This window comes from Canis lupus, chromosome 13 (genome assembly GCF_048164855.1).
Source record: "Canis lupus baileyi chromosome 13, mCanLup2.hap1, whole genome shotgun sequence".
In the NCBI taxonomy this organism is placed as follows: Eukaryota; Metazoa; Chordata; class Mammalia; order Carnivora; family Canidae; genus Canis; species Canis lupus.
This window is the reverse complement of record NC_132850.1, coordinates 46241541-46255859: the sequence shown is the minus strand read 5'-3', so window position 1 is coordinate 46255859 and position 14319 is coordinate 46241541. Positions and strand designations below refer to the sequence as shown.

The following is a 14319-nucleotide window of genomic DNA, read 5'->3' as shown; positions in this document are numbered from 1 at the left end:
GCCCTTCTAATTACATTCCATTGGTAAAACTTGTTCATATGCCCATTTACTAGCTACTTGCTTCTTTACAAAGAAAGCAAAGATTACAGCCGCAAAAACTGTATTATTCATGCTGTTTTCTACACACACGTGCTTTTGAATTTTTCCTTCTTATCCATTTTTCTTTGAAAGCATGTGCCCAGTAGAATCAGGAGTTCTCCCACTAGGCAAAAAGGAGAAAATGGGCAAGTAGATACTGCCAGCAATCCCTACCACCCATTCTGATTACACAGCCCTTGAATCAGCCAACCCAATCATTCTTTGAAACAGCCTTTGGGAGCCCAAGAACCTAGTAGAATGTACCCAAGTCTGCAAATTACAGACATAAGGTTTCCACATTTCTTTTAGATCTTTGTACTTAAATTGGACTTATTATTCCAGTTGATGCCCAGTCTTATAGGACAATCATAGATACAGCTCTATGTAATTTTCTAGGAGGAGGTAAAAATGCCCTCTGGAGAATTTTAATATGTTTGGCATTTCTCTCAGGAATATGAAGTGGACAGCTACTCTATGAATGATCTTTGACCTGCCCTGGAGCTATGCAGGCAGCTATCTTTTCCCTAGCAACCAACATTTTAAAAAATTACTCGGGTAATTATCATACATTAGTTTTTTCTGATAATTGTAAGGAAAAGTCATACATTCATTTTAAGCCACAAAAACTGTATTATTCATGCTGTTTTCTACACACACGTGCTTTTGAATTTTTCCTTCTTAACTCAGTCATTCTTCATTAATGGTGCCAAGTTATGCCTTTGTTTTTAGCTTAGCTAGTTTTTCCAAGTGCTTCTGTGATATTGTTATGCACAGTGTTGGCTTTATTTCTTTTACTCTTTCTATCCTTCATCATTTATTAATGACACAGATTGTGTGATGAAGAGTTGTCAACATTATCATTTTTCTATATTTACAGGTATAATAACTGCATTGAAGTGGATTTGTCATCTAATAGCCTTAAATGATCCCTCTCTTTCAGGCTGCATTTCCCTCCATTATTTACTGTGCTTCCCAATAGCTTATCATCCACTGCTGTCTACTCTCCTCTTTGTCCTTAATTTCCTGAGACAGATTTCCACTTAAGAGACTGAGAAACTATTAGATGGAGAGTTTCCACAAACCACGGGAGCATAAGGTCTTCTGCAAAGAGACACATTCACACACTATAGGTTAAGGAAAGAAAGTAGCATTACATCTTCCATGCTGACAAACCCAGTTGCTATCAATGTGGAGAGGGCATAATGGCATTTGAATTGAGGGAATCTACATGCATAACTCTCATTAACACAAATACAATAGAAGCTAAGTGCCTAAATTCCTATGCAGAGAAAAGAGAAGTGGTTATACTCCTAGTCTAATGTAAAACATGACCTCCTGTATTTGAGTTGGAATTTTCATAACTGTTTAATATTAGTTTGTGAGTTGTTCTTTATCAAAGAATAAAACAATACTCTATCTCTGTAAAACATTTTAGCAACACTCAGAGAAGCTGATTACCAGATATTTATTTTGGAAATTAGCTAGCTAGCTACATATGTTTTCAAATTAAGCATGTATTGGTGGTATTCTGTTGTAATTGGAGAGCCCACTATATATCTTTATCTTTGCTATATTTAGAATACAGGAAAATAACTCAGCATTTCCTTTCATGGTAATGTTTTGGGGCTAAAAATATTCACTGGTAAAAAAGTGTTCTTCCATCAAAACAATTGCTCTTAAATATGTATTTTTTGAAGGTTACATGACATGTCAAGAATTATGGATCCTTTCATTTAAATCAAAAAAATTTATCAAAAGATCCTTATGGATCTTTTCATTTAAATTATAATTACTTCAAATAATTAAAAAAAGCATACATAAGACTTATTCAACTTCTCCAAAGAAAAAATATAAAATCATTATCATCATGCCATTGTAATTTTCACAAATTATCCACCAGTGATAAAAGAATTACATGTGTTGACAGTTGAACCAAACACTTCCATCTAAATTATGTTTCTATAAATTGCTGGGGGAGCTTTTTATTTAACTTGCCTGAATGAAGCTGTGTACTTCCAATTTCCTTATAAGCCCATACTAAGATCTGAGTTATTTTTTTTTATTATTACAGAATTTATTTTTAAACAATCTCTATACCCAATATAGGGCTTGAACTCACAACTCTGAGATCAAGAGTTGCATGCTCCACTGACTGACTCAGCCAGTTACCCCAAGACTTGAGAAGTTCTTGATGCACAGTGTGGGAGTTGGTTGAGTTAAAAGCATCATTGATCCGCATCTCTCCACAGTTGCCAGATAATTCCTGTGCTCAACAGCATAAAAAAACTTATTGACTGAGTTGTCTATGCTTACTGTAGTCTCTTTTCAATTTTTTCCCATTTGGCTTCGATATTAGGTATCTATTACTGTGTAATGAGCTACCTCCCAAATTTCCCATCCTAAAACAACAAACATGATTTATCTCACAGTTTTTTTTTTTTGATAAGATTTTACTTATTTATTCGAGAGAGAGAGAGAGAGAGAGAGAAAGAGAGAGAGAGAGGCAGAGACACAGGCAAAGGGAGAAGCAGGCTCCATGCAGGGACCCTGACCTGGGACTCGATCCCCGGTCTCCAGGATCACGCTGTGGGCTGAAGGCGGCGCTAAACTGCTGAGCCACCCAGGCTGCCCTATCTCACAGTTTTTATGGGTTGTGATTTTTATGAGAAAAAGAAATCTTTTATGAGAAAAGATCTCATGAAGAGGCATCAAGAGGGTAGCCATCTGCAAATCAAGGAGAGTGAAACCAATCCTGCCAGCACCTTGATCTTGAACTTCTAGCCTCCAGAGTCGTGAGGAAATAAATTTTATTTAAGTCACTCACTCTGACCTATTGAATATGTAGATCATGGTATGTTAGGATTTTTTCCTGCAGGGTAGATGAAGCCGTTGAAGATTTTTGAGTACAGCAGGGCCATATGTCTGAAAAGAGGGTGAGATCTCTGGAGGGTGGTAGGTCACCTGTCTTCTTTTATTGTGATTCTTTTTTGTACACTCGACTCTCTGGATAGTTTTATCCAATCCCATGGCTTTAAAGACCATTCATGCCAAGCCGTTGAAGATTTTTGAGTACAGCAGGGCCATATGTCTGAAAAGAGGGTGAGATCTCTGGAGGGTGGTAGGTCACCTGTCTTCTTTTATTGTGATTCTTTTTTGTACACTCGACTCTCTGGATAGTTTTATCCAATCCCATGGCTTTAAAGACCATTCATGCCAAGGACTTCTAAATTTTTATCCCTAGCCCTGACCTCACTTGGAACAGTTTAGCCAACTCCTTAATCTCCATGTGAATGTTTAATGGCCTGTCCCAAAATAAATCTTGATTTTCCTTATTAAATTTGCTCTTCCCTAGCTTTTTCATCCTTGTAAATGATACTAACATTTACCCAACTAGTGGATTTAGCTGAACCTTAGTAGTCATCCTGAGTCATCTAAATCTAATCCAGTAGCCAAATCTGTCTCTCCTCTGTAACACAATTGGAAATTATCTACCTTTCTTCCTCTTCACTACCACTGTCTCTCTTGTGCAGGCCAACAAGAACTCTCCCTTCAACCACTCCAAAATCCTCCTAACTTGTTTCTCTTCTTTTTCTTTAAAGCCAATATATTCTTTGCTTGCTTAAAATTTTCCTACAGCTTTCAACTACATTTAAATAAAATCTAAACTTCATAACCTGGGGTCTACAAACACATAATTGATCTGGATGATCTGGTCCCGGTCTCTTCCAGGCTCAGTCCCATTTCCCTGCAACACTCTGGTTATATTGACCTTCTTTCTATACCTTTAACACGCCATAGAAGGCAGAATAATGGCCCCCAAAGATGGCTACATTCTGACCACCAGAACCTGTGATATGTTTGTTACCTTACATGGCAAAAGGGACTCTATGGCTGTGATTAAAGTAGGGATCCCAAGACGGAGACATTGTTCTGGGTTCTCTGGGTGTGGCCATCATAATTAGAAGGGTCTTTATAAGTGAAAGAGGGCAGAAGAAAGGCTGTGTCAGAATGATTCATCATGAGAAAGACTAGGTGGGTAGTTGCTGACTTTGAAGATGAGGGGAGCCAAAAGCCAAGGAACGCCAGCAGCCCCTAGAACAGGAAAAGGAAATAGACTCTCCTCTTAGAAACCTAGAAAAGAGTGCAGGCCTACTGATATGTTGATTTTAGGCCAGTGAGATCCATTTTTGACTTCAAAGCTCCAGAACTGTGAGATAACACATTTGTATTGTTTCAAACCACTAAGTTGAGGCAATTTGTTACAGCCGCAACAGAAACATAGGTTGTTCACCAAATGTTTCCCCTGCCTTAAAGCGCTCATCTTCCAAATATTAGCATCGTGGACACTTCCCCATCATTTGGGGCCTCTGTTTAAATTACACCGCTTCAGAAAGGCCTTCTCTAACCACTCAGACTAGCCTCCTTGTTACTCTACCATGTGACCTGTTTTATTGTCATCATGGCACTCATCACTACTTGTTCTTTTTTTTTATCCAATTACTGGATTATAGAAGCAAAGCTGAAACCTTGTCTCTCACTTTCCCCTGTTACTCCAGTATCTGGAATAATGCCTTGCACAAAGGAGCTCAATAAATATTTGCTGAATAAAAGTACCCCTGGTCCTGGCACATAGTAAAAATTCATATACTCTAAGTAAGCACACCATATTCAATGTTACAACCAACGTAAGTAACAAAGTTTAAAAGTAAATATTTGCTACATAAATGCCTAGGATTTCCATAAGCTATAGTTGAAGAATTCAGGAACTACAGCAACTCTGTTTTCGTGAGCTCAAACCTTCCTTTTATCTGTATTCTGGACATTTCTCTTTATATGTTTCAGTGGCCTTGCACACAAGATATAAACTAAATTTACAATCTCCCCAAATTTATTTTGTAAAGATTCCCTGGCCGGGTGAATGGCACTGGTATCTATCTGACAGACATTCTGGGACTCATTTTAGCCTGCTTCCCCATTCTCCTAGAGATGACTGGTCATTTGTTTTTTATTCTTTCTGCTTAACAGTTTTTTTTGTTTGTTTTTGTTTTTGTTTTTTTTGCTTAACAGTTTTTATACTAATTGCCCTTCCCAGCTCCATTCACTTAGTCACTTCTTCCTGAACTATTTGTGCAGAGACTGCTTCTAAAGGGATACTTCCAGCAAACTGGACATATCATCACTAGCCAGTCTAAAATCCTTCAGTGACTCCCCACAGTATTAATAAAATCTGAATCCTTGACCATGACACACACATGATCTGTACCCTGGCTAGTTCTCTCTACCCTTCCCACATCACTCTCCCTTCGCTGACTCATCTAGCTACCCTGGTCTTTGAATGCCATGGTGTCAAGCTCTTCCTCGCTGAGCAATAGCTTTCTCCCACCTGCCTGCTCATCCTTCTGATCTCAGGAGGCCTCCCTCAATCTAGATTATTCACAACATCCTGTTCCTTTCTGATAGCAATTTGTAATTACATGTTTGATTACATCTGTTTCCTCTACTAGATTATAAACTCCTGAGGGCAGGTTTGGTCTTCTTTTGTTCAAAACTGTATGCACAACACTGACACATGCTGGCACATAGTGGAGGCCATTATATATTTGTTCAATAAACAAACCTAATATTCATTGAACAAAGAGCATTTATCATGTGTCTTTTAGAGAAATGTGCTTTCACATGTACATTTTCACTGGGATGATGTCAGGTGAAGTGACAGGAGTAAAATAGAAATAAAACTAAGGTAAAGCGACAGAGGAAAGGAAAAATGACAGGAAAAATGAATGAAAGAGAAGAGTGATAGAATTATCGAAGAAAGAAAGGGCAGGAAAGGACCTTGTACTGGGTTGAATGGTGGGCACACCAAAAATAGGTCCACATCAAAGCCCTGGAACCTATGAATGATTCCATTTCTAGCTTTCTAGAGTTGCCAGAACAAAGTACCACAAACTGGGTGGCTTGAAACCACAAAAATTTATTCTTCCACAGTTGAGGCCAAAATTCTGGTATCAAGATGTTAGCAGGGTTGATTCCTTCTGGGGGCTTTGAAGGAAAAATCTGTTTTATGTCTACCTCCCAGCTTCTGGTGGCTGTTTCCAAGGCAGAATCCTTGGCATTCCTCAGCTTGTGGACACATCACTCCAATCTTCTGCTTCCATCTTCATGTAACTTTCTCCTCCTCGTGTCTCTTTCGTGTGTTACCATATGTCCTTTTTTTTAAAAAAAGATTTTATTCATTTATTATGAGAGACACAGGGAGAGAGGGAGAGAGAGGCAGAGATATAGGCAGAGGGAGAAGCAGGCTCCATGCAGGAAACCCGACGCGGGACTCGATCCTGGGTCTCCAGGATCAGGCCCTGGGCTGAAGGCAGGTGCCAAACCGCTGAGCCACCCGGGCTGCCCAGCCACATGTCCTTCTAATAAGGACACTGGTCACTGGATTTGGGACCCATCTTAATCCAGTATGACTTCCATTTATTACATCTGCAAGACTCAATTTCAAATACGATCACATTCAGAGATTCCAGGTGCACATAAATATTTGGGGGGACATATTCAACAGAGTTGAGTCACCTAGTTTGGGAAAAGGATATTTGCAGGTGTAATTAAGGATCTTAAAATGAGATCATTCTGGATTATCTGGGTGGGCCCTAAATCCAATGACAAATGTCTTTATAGGAGACACACAGAAGACACGGACAGAAGAGAGGAGCCAATATGAAGACAGATGCAGAGACTGGAGTGATGTGGCTATTAGCCAGACACACAGAGGAGAAGATGATGTGAAGATGAGGGGCAGAGATTGGAGTGATGTGGCCATAAGGCAAGAAAGCCAAATTATGCCAACAACCACCAGAAGCTGGAAGAAGCAGGCAAAGATTCTCTCTCTAGAGTCTCCAGAGGAAATATGGCCTTGCCAGCACCTTGACTTTGGGCTTTTGGTTTACAGAGATACAATAAACCAGATTTGCTAATTTTAAGGCATCTAATTTTAGGTATTTGTTAGGGTAGCCATGGGAAACTAATAGAGGTCTTACAGTAAGGATAGAAATCGCAGCACACTGTATTTCCCTTTAAGTACCAGTGAAACAAAAAACCTTTCCATGAGTTTCCTTGCAAACAGCCATAAAATTAAACTGGCTCAATTCTCTGTAAGTATAATGTTTAATGATTTTTTTTTTAAATACAAGAGCATACCTTCAATGACTGAAACATAGGAATCTTTAACCTACTAAGAAATTATTCTAAGAAAATAATTGTGTTGTAAACGATCTTTCATCTCCACTTATCTGGTGACTGCTTGATAATTAACATCAGATTTTATCACATCTCTTGTGCTTTCTTTTCTATTTTCAGCTTAAGTTGTTTAATGTCATGTGTCTTCCTATTAAGTTCTTTTTATCTTGACTTCTTGTCATTCTGCCTAATATATAATTAGATGAGACTCCATACTGTGTGACCTACAACTGGTAGCATAACTGCAAAAACTGCCTTAGTTTTTGGATAGCAAGTCATGTCATCAAGATAAAGCTAAATAAGTAGAGGAAATTACCAAATGAGTCTCTTTCAATCTCTGAATATTCAAATTCAAAATTAGAGTCTGGCATCACTGAGCAATCCTAGAAGTCTCTTCCAAACCTGAGGTTCCATAGTTACCCATTTAAGTCATAGACGCCACACTGCTTCAAAATGTCAGATAGTATTTTATTTGCTCATGTATTTCAGAGCATACCACAGAGATGTTGAAGCTCCTGCTGGGTCTAGGAGGGAAAAGTCCATTCAGAAATGATCAGTGTCTTCCTCAATTTCTTTCAGAAGTGTTCTATAGTTTTTAGGGTATAGATCCTTTACCTCTTTGGTTAGGTTTATTCCTAGATATCTTATGCTTTTGGGTGCAATTGTAAATGGGATTGACTCCTTAATTTCTCTTTCTTCAGTCTCATTGTTAGTGTATAGAAATGCCATTGATTTCTGGGCATTGATTTTGTATCCTGCCACGCTACCAAATTGCTGTATGAGTTCTAGCAATCTTAGGGTGGAAGCTTTGAGGAAGACACAAAGAGATGGAAAAATATTCCATGCTCATGGATTGGCAGAATTAATATTGTGAAAATGTCAATGTTACCCAGGGCAATATACACGTTTAATGCAATCCCTATCAAAATACCATGGACTTTCTTCAGAGAGTTAGAACAAATTATTTTAAGATTTGTGTGGAATCAGAAAAGACCCCGAATAGCCAGGGGAATTTTAAAAAAGAAAACCATAGCTGGGGGCATCACAATGCCAGATTTCAGGTTGTACTACAAAGCTGTGGTCATCAAGACAGTGTGGTACTGGCACAAAAACAGACACATAGATCAGTGGAACAGAATAGAGAACCCAGAAGTGGACCCTGAACTTTATGGTCAACTAATATTCGATAAAGGAGGAAAGACTATCCATTGGAAGAAAGACAGTCTCTTCAATAAATGGTGCTGGGAAAATTGGAATCCACATGCAGAAGAATGAAACTAGACCACTCTCTTTCACCATACACAAAGATAAACTCAAAATGGATGAAAGATCTAAATGTGAGACAAGATTCCATCAAAATCCTAGCGGAGAACACAGGCAACAACCTTTTTGAACTCGGCCACAGTAACTTCTTGCAAGATACATCCATGAAGGCAAAAGAAACAAAAGCAAAAATGAACTATTGGGACTTCATCAAGATAAGAAGCTTTTGCACAGCAAAGGATACAGTCAACAAAACTCAAAGACAACCTACAGAATGGGAGAAGATATTTGCAAATGACATATCAGATAAAGGGCTAGTTTCCAAGATCTCTAAAGAACTTATTAAACTCAACACCAAAGAAACAAACAATCCAATCATGAAATGGGCAAAAGACATGAAGAGAAATCTCACAGAGGAAGACATAGACATGGCCAACATGCACATGAGAAAATGCTCTGCATCACTTGCCATCAGGGAAATACAAATCAAAACCACAATGAGATACCATCTCACACCAGTGAGAATGGGGAAAATTAACAAGGCAGGAAACCACAAATGTTGGAGAGGATGTGGAGAAAAGGGAACCCTCCTGCGCTGTTGGTGGGAATGTGAACTGGTGCAGCCACTCTGGAGAACTGTGTGGAGGTTCCTCAAAGAGTTAAAAATAGACCTGCCCTACGACCCAGCAATTGCACTGCTGGGGATTTACCCCAAAGATACAGACACAGTGAAACACCAGGGCACCTGCACCCCGATGTTTCTAGCAGCGATGGCCACGATAGCCAAGCTGTGGAAGGAGCCTCGGTGTCCATCGAAAGATGATGGATAAAGAAGATGTGGTCTATGTATACAATGGAATATTACTCAGCCCTTAGAAATGGCAAATACCCACCATTTACATTGATGTGGATGGAACTGGAGGGTATTATGCTGAGTGAAGTAAGTCAATCGGAGAAGGACAAACAGTGTATGTTCTCATTCATTTGGGGAATATAAATAATAGTGAAAGGGAATAAAGAGGAAAGGAGAAAAAATGAGTGGGAAGTATCAGAAAGGGAGACAGAACATGAAGACTCCTAACTCTGGGAAACGAACTAGGGGTGGTGGAAGGGGAGGAGGGTGGGGGGTGGGGGGTGACTGGGTGGCAGGCACTGGGGGGGCACTTGACGGGATGAGCACTGGGTGTTATTCTGTATGTTGGCAAATTGAACACCAATAAAAAATAAATTTAGTATTAAAAAAGAAAAGAAACGATCAGGGTCACTGGTTGCCAGAAAACACCTCAAGGGAGAAACTGGGGGACGCAGAGGATTCAGGAGGGCCGATGAAAGGCGGGAGCTCCCCTCTATTCAGTTCCTCATCATTTCTGCCTTGGGGTCCCCGGCCCCCTTCCCACAGGTGTCCTGTGCTTGGGTGGGCGAGCCCCGAGGGTCACGCGCGAGTGCACTGGCGCATCCTCCAGACTGCCCTGCTCATCCTTAGCCTCGCTGGGAGGGCGCTTGAGCACCCACCAGTGCCGCCAAGGAAAACGCGGTCCCCGGTTTCCGGGAGGAGACCGAAACCCCGCAGACCTCCCCGCGCCCTGGGGCCAGCGTGGGCTCGTGGGCTCGTGGGCTCGGGGTTCGGGGCCGGCGTCCCACCCGCGAGGCACCGCGCTGCGCCCGCCCGCCCTCCCGGAGGCACGGGACGCTGGAAGGCACGGGTCCTGCGGACGTGGGCGGCGGCTGGACGCCCAATTTTCAACCCACCCTCGGGGCTAAAACTCCCCGAAAGAAGGAGCCGATCCCCGGCGCGGACCTGGGAGCGCCTCTAACTCCGGGGCTCCCGCCGAGAACCCGGAGACCAACGGCGGCCTCCCCTTCCCCCCGCGCACACGTCAGCGCCGGCGTCGGGGAAGCGTCGTAATGCCCCGAAGAGGCGCGCCAGCGAAAAACACCCTGCACCCGCCGCCGCGGCAGCCAACCGAGACCACCCCCCCCCCCCCCGGGAGCGCATGCCAGCCTTTCCCGTAAGTTCGTGGCGGAGCAAAAGAAAGTTTCTTCGTGGATGTGCTTCGGGGGCGCGGCAGCGGAGCCTAAAGGTTTGTCGGAGCGGGACCCTCAATAAGGCTGGGTGGCTGTGAAGCCTAACGTCGCTCCAAGCACCAGTCACTCCCAGTAAGGTTCCGCAGGTCCCGGCGGTGGCGACCCGGCAGCCAGCTCCCCTCATCTGATCGCCTGCGCCCGCCGACCCGGCCCGAGGGTCCGCTTCAGAGCGTCTGCGCTCGGGAGGCGCGGCCAGAGCGGCCGTGGTGCGGGCGCGTCTACTGTGAGGCGCGTGGTAGTGATGGCGGCGCTCAGCGAGACTTTCCTGTCACTGGATACTACTACTCCCAGCCCTCCTCTAAGCCGCCGGAGCAACCCCCTGGTCTGTAGTTTACAAGTGGCAATTTGACTCGCTCCGCTGCATGTCTGGAGGGACCGTGGAAAGTGTGGAGACGCCCCGGGGATTAAGCGATCGCAGCTTAAAAAGAAAAAAAGCCAAACAGATAAACAAAACCCACCCACCCTAGGAAACATGAGGCTGCTGGAGAGAATGAGGAAAGAATGGTTCATGATTGGAATAGTGCTGGCGATCGCCGGAGCCAAGCTGGAGCCATCCGTGGGGGTGAACGGGGGTAAGTGCTCCACCGCGAGTCCCACTTCACAACTAATTTTCGAGTCTGGGAAAGGAGGGGAAACCCTAATCGGGAAGCGGCGGCTTCCCTCAAGGGCGCGGACCAGCTCGGGGTGTCCTTTGGCATTTCTGCTGATGTTTTAATTTACCAGCCCGAGACTGTAATTAGGAATGGGGCGAAGGGATTTGAACGCAGGTTCCCTTTTGGGCGAACAGTCCATGCGGATGCTCAGGTTAAGGAGTGAGCTCACCGGGAATGAAACTTACTCCCCTTGCCCGCCGGAGCAACATCCCGCCCCGAGGGACGCCGGGTTGCCCCGGGTTCCTTATCTCTCTTGGAGCCGCCACCGTGACCAGGTCTATTTCCGGATCCCCCACCCCGCCCCCACGTGTAAGAAAAGGCAGTGGGGGAAGAAACAGAGACACCCCTTCATCCTGCAACTAAGCTCTTGCGGCCCACATGTTGCAGGGTGATGATTTGCTGCAGTTGCCGCCGCTCCAGAAACTCCCAAGCCCACTGACACGTTGCACTTTTTCATTACAGGACACTACTTCCGCGTGCTGCCGGGCCTCGGTTGCTGGTGCTCCGACAGATGCAGCCTGTGTTGGGCTGTGTGTAGTGTGTGTTTTGGCCAGGAAATGTGGGCCGGCTAAAATCATGCTCCGATTTCTGAATAGTGGGAGCTTTGTAATGTGGGGGGAGGCACTGGTGGAGACTGGAAATATCCTTAGGTCTCTATTCTCCCTGCCTTTTCACTTAAGACAAACATGTCCCGCTGTTCGTAGACATTATTTGAGTTCCTTCAATTCATTCTCTTTCTGACCTTGTGAGTTTCCACCTCTATTGACAGTTTTAGCAGGTCAGTCCTACAACAGGGACAGCTCGGGATAAAGTTGAGCACACACACAATCTTTTAGGAAGTACTCAGGAGGACACTTGAAGTTGTATGTACCTCACAGTGGTTTCTTCTTCTACCATCTACCTCAGTTCATTCATTTAGAAGTAGCTTCAGGGAATATTTTAAAAAGGAATTATTTGAATAAAGATTGTGAGGATTAAGACTTTTTTTTTTTTAATGTTTTTTTTCTTCTATATTCAACTTAGTGCAAAATGTGAAGATGTAACTGAGAATAAAGCTGGTATTCATCATGGTTTCTCCTTCTGAAAATCTTTGACCTGGCTAACCTGAGAGCTTTTGGAAAACTTGTGAATGCTGGTATTTCAGTTTCTGTCATAAGAGTACCTTCTGTCCCTGAAGCTAGCTGAACCGGCAGAAGTAAAGTTAGAGTGTCTTTGTGGTGATCTGGAACACACACTTCACTAGCTTCAGGAGCACGCTTGGTAGCTTATGGTGTTAGATCTCTTATTTGCTCATTGTTAAAGTGTAATTACAGGTGATATGTTATCTTTAAATCTGCAGGGGCTAGGTTTGGTAAAATACTTTTTTTTTAAATTTTATTTATTTATTTATTTTTAAGATTTATTTATTTATGATAGACATAGAGAGAGAGAGAGAGAGGCAGAGACAGAGGAGGAGGGAGAAGCAGGCTCCATGCAGGGAGCCCGATGCGGGATTCGATCCCGGGACTCCAGGATCGCGCCCTGGGCCAAAGGCAGGCGCCAAACCGCTGAGCCACCCAGGGATCCCTGGTAAAATACTTTTTACCTTACATTCCCAGGATGCTGTGGGAAGAAGGGTTATTGAATGCTAAATCATTTAACTAGAGCTTCTTCGAAGTGGAATGTGTAAGATGGACTCTGAAATCTTATTTTTCCTTTCGACTCTGCTTCTTGAAGTTTTGGTGTATTATTGTATCTTAGAAATGTTGCTTCTGATTTTTACCAGTACTTATGCTATTAATCCACGATAATTTATTTCTTTAATTATAAGAGTAGAATGTAAATAGCTGAAAGGGACCTTCAAGTATTTTAAGCCAACATGCCGCTTTTATAGGTGAAGATACTGAGACCTGAGGTCAGGTGACTCATCCTTGGTTTAGTTAGCTAGCTCAAGGAAGAGGCACTGGACACTAGGGCTCTCCTTTTTTTTTCATACTAGTTGCAAAATCCATACAAATTTTCGTACATATAATTTAAAATGAATAACTATTGTAAAGAAGGGCTATGTCCAATCAACACCTTTTTAGCACCTCAATTTTTAACCCAAATGAGCATAGTAGAATCAGTTAATATTAAATAAGTGTACTCATGTGATTTGATAACTGTCCGTGTGCAAAATTTACTTGTTCTAAAAAATTAGAACAGACGATTGGGATGTCTTACATAGGCTGTCAGGCTAAGTTCTTGATAATTCTGTTGAGCTTTTAATTGATCTTTCCACCTGTGAAACTTCTTAAATAAAAATAAACCCTTCAAATAGTACCAATTTCACTTCCCAAGTTAAAACAACAAAAATCTAGGAATAAGGAGAGGAATGGTTGCTGAAAATATTTCTATTACATTTTGCTTTTTAGAATGGTCAAAAGCACCTCTTTGTACTTGAATTTTTACTTTTTATTTCTTTTTTTGGACTTGTAATTTTTAGTCAAAGGTTCCATTTATGGGCTCTGTTCACTTGGGAATGTGATTTTTAAGGCATTCATACTGACTGAAAATTTTTCAATAGAACAGTTTTCTAGAATTCTTTTAAATAGGAAAAGTTTTGGTAGTCTTAACATTTGTTAAGATTCACTTCATCTTTACCTGAATCGGTACACAATACTCAATATTTAAGTGATTTAAGTGCGAGAGTTCTGCACTGAAAGTATCATACCTATGATCTGACCTCCCTTAAAAGCCAATAGGTGGGGCACCTGGGTGGCTCAGTGGTTGAGTGTCACCTTTGGTCACCTCAGGTCATGATTTCGGGGTCCTGGGATCAGTTCCTGCATTAGGCTTCCCCCGGGGAAGCCTGCTTTTTCCCCCTGCCTATGTCTCTGCTTCTCTCTCTGTGTCTCTCCTGAATAAATAAATAAAATCTTAAAAATAAATAAATAAATAAATAAATAAATAAATAAATAAATAAAAGCCAATAGGTGACTTCTATATCACAGGAAATTTATAGGTAATGGAAACCTGAAAATTACAG

The 14319-nt window shown here is 42.2% G+C and overlaps 1 protein-coding gene and 1 long non-coding RNA gene across 25 annotated transcripts in view; one reads left to right on the top strand and one right to left on the bottom strand.

Annotated features, from left to right (window-relative positions):
• Window positions 1-6029: 6029 nt before the first annotated feature.
• LOC140602226 (uncharacterized) lies at window positions 6030-10460 on the bottom strand. The gene is made up of 2 exons (XR_012005204.1): window positions 10324-10460; window positions 6030-6284 (listed from the first exon to the last, which is right to left on the bottom strand). It is a non-coding gene; the product is annotated as an uncharacterized lncRNA (long non-coding RNA).
• A 148-nt stretch (window positions 10461-10608) lies between these two features.
• SLC10A7 (solute carrier family 10 member 7) overlaps window positions 10609-14319 on the top strand; it is a 248533-nt gene continuing 244822 nt past the window's right edge. For 5 of the 24 annotated variants that reach the window (XR_012006080.1, XR_012006081.1, XM_072773508.1 and 2 more), the window contains exon 1: window positions 10616-11231. Coding sequence is in view for 17 of the 24 variants with exons in the window: in XM_072773508.1 (XP_072629609.1) it covers window positions 11132-11231 (100 nt within the window). In the remaining 7 variants the exon portion in view is untranslated. Of the gene's footprint in view, window positions 11232-14319 lie in introns of all 24 variants that reach the window. The other 19 variants (XM_072773517.1, XM_072773515.1, XM_072773516.1 and 16 more) reach the window with 9 other exon arrangements.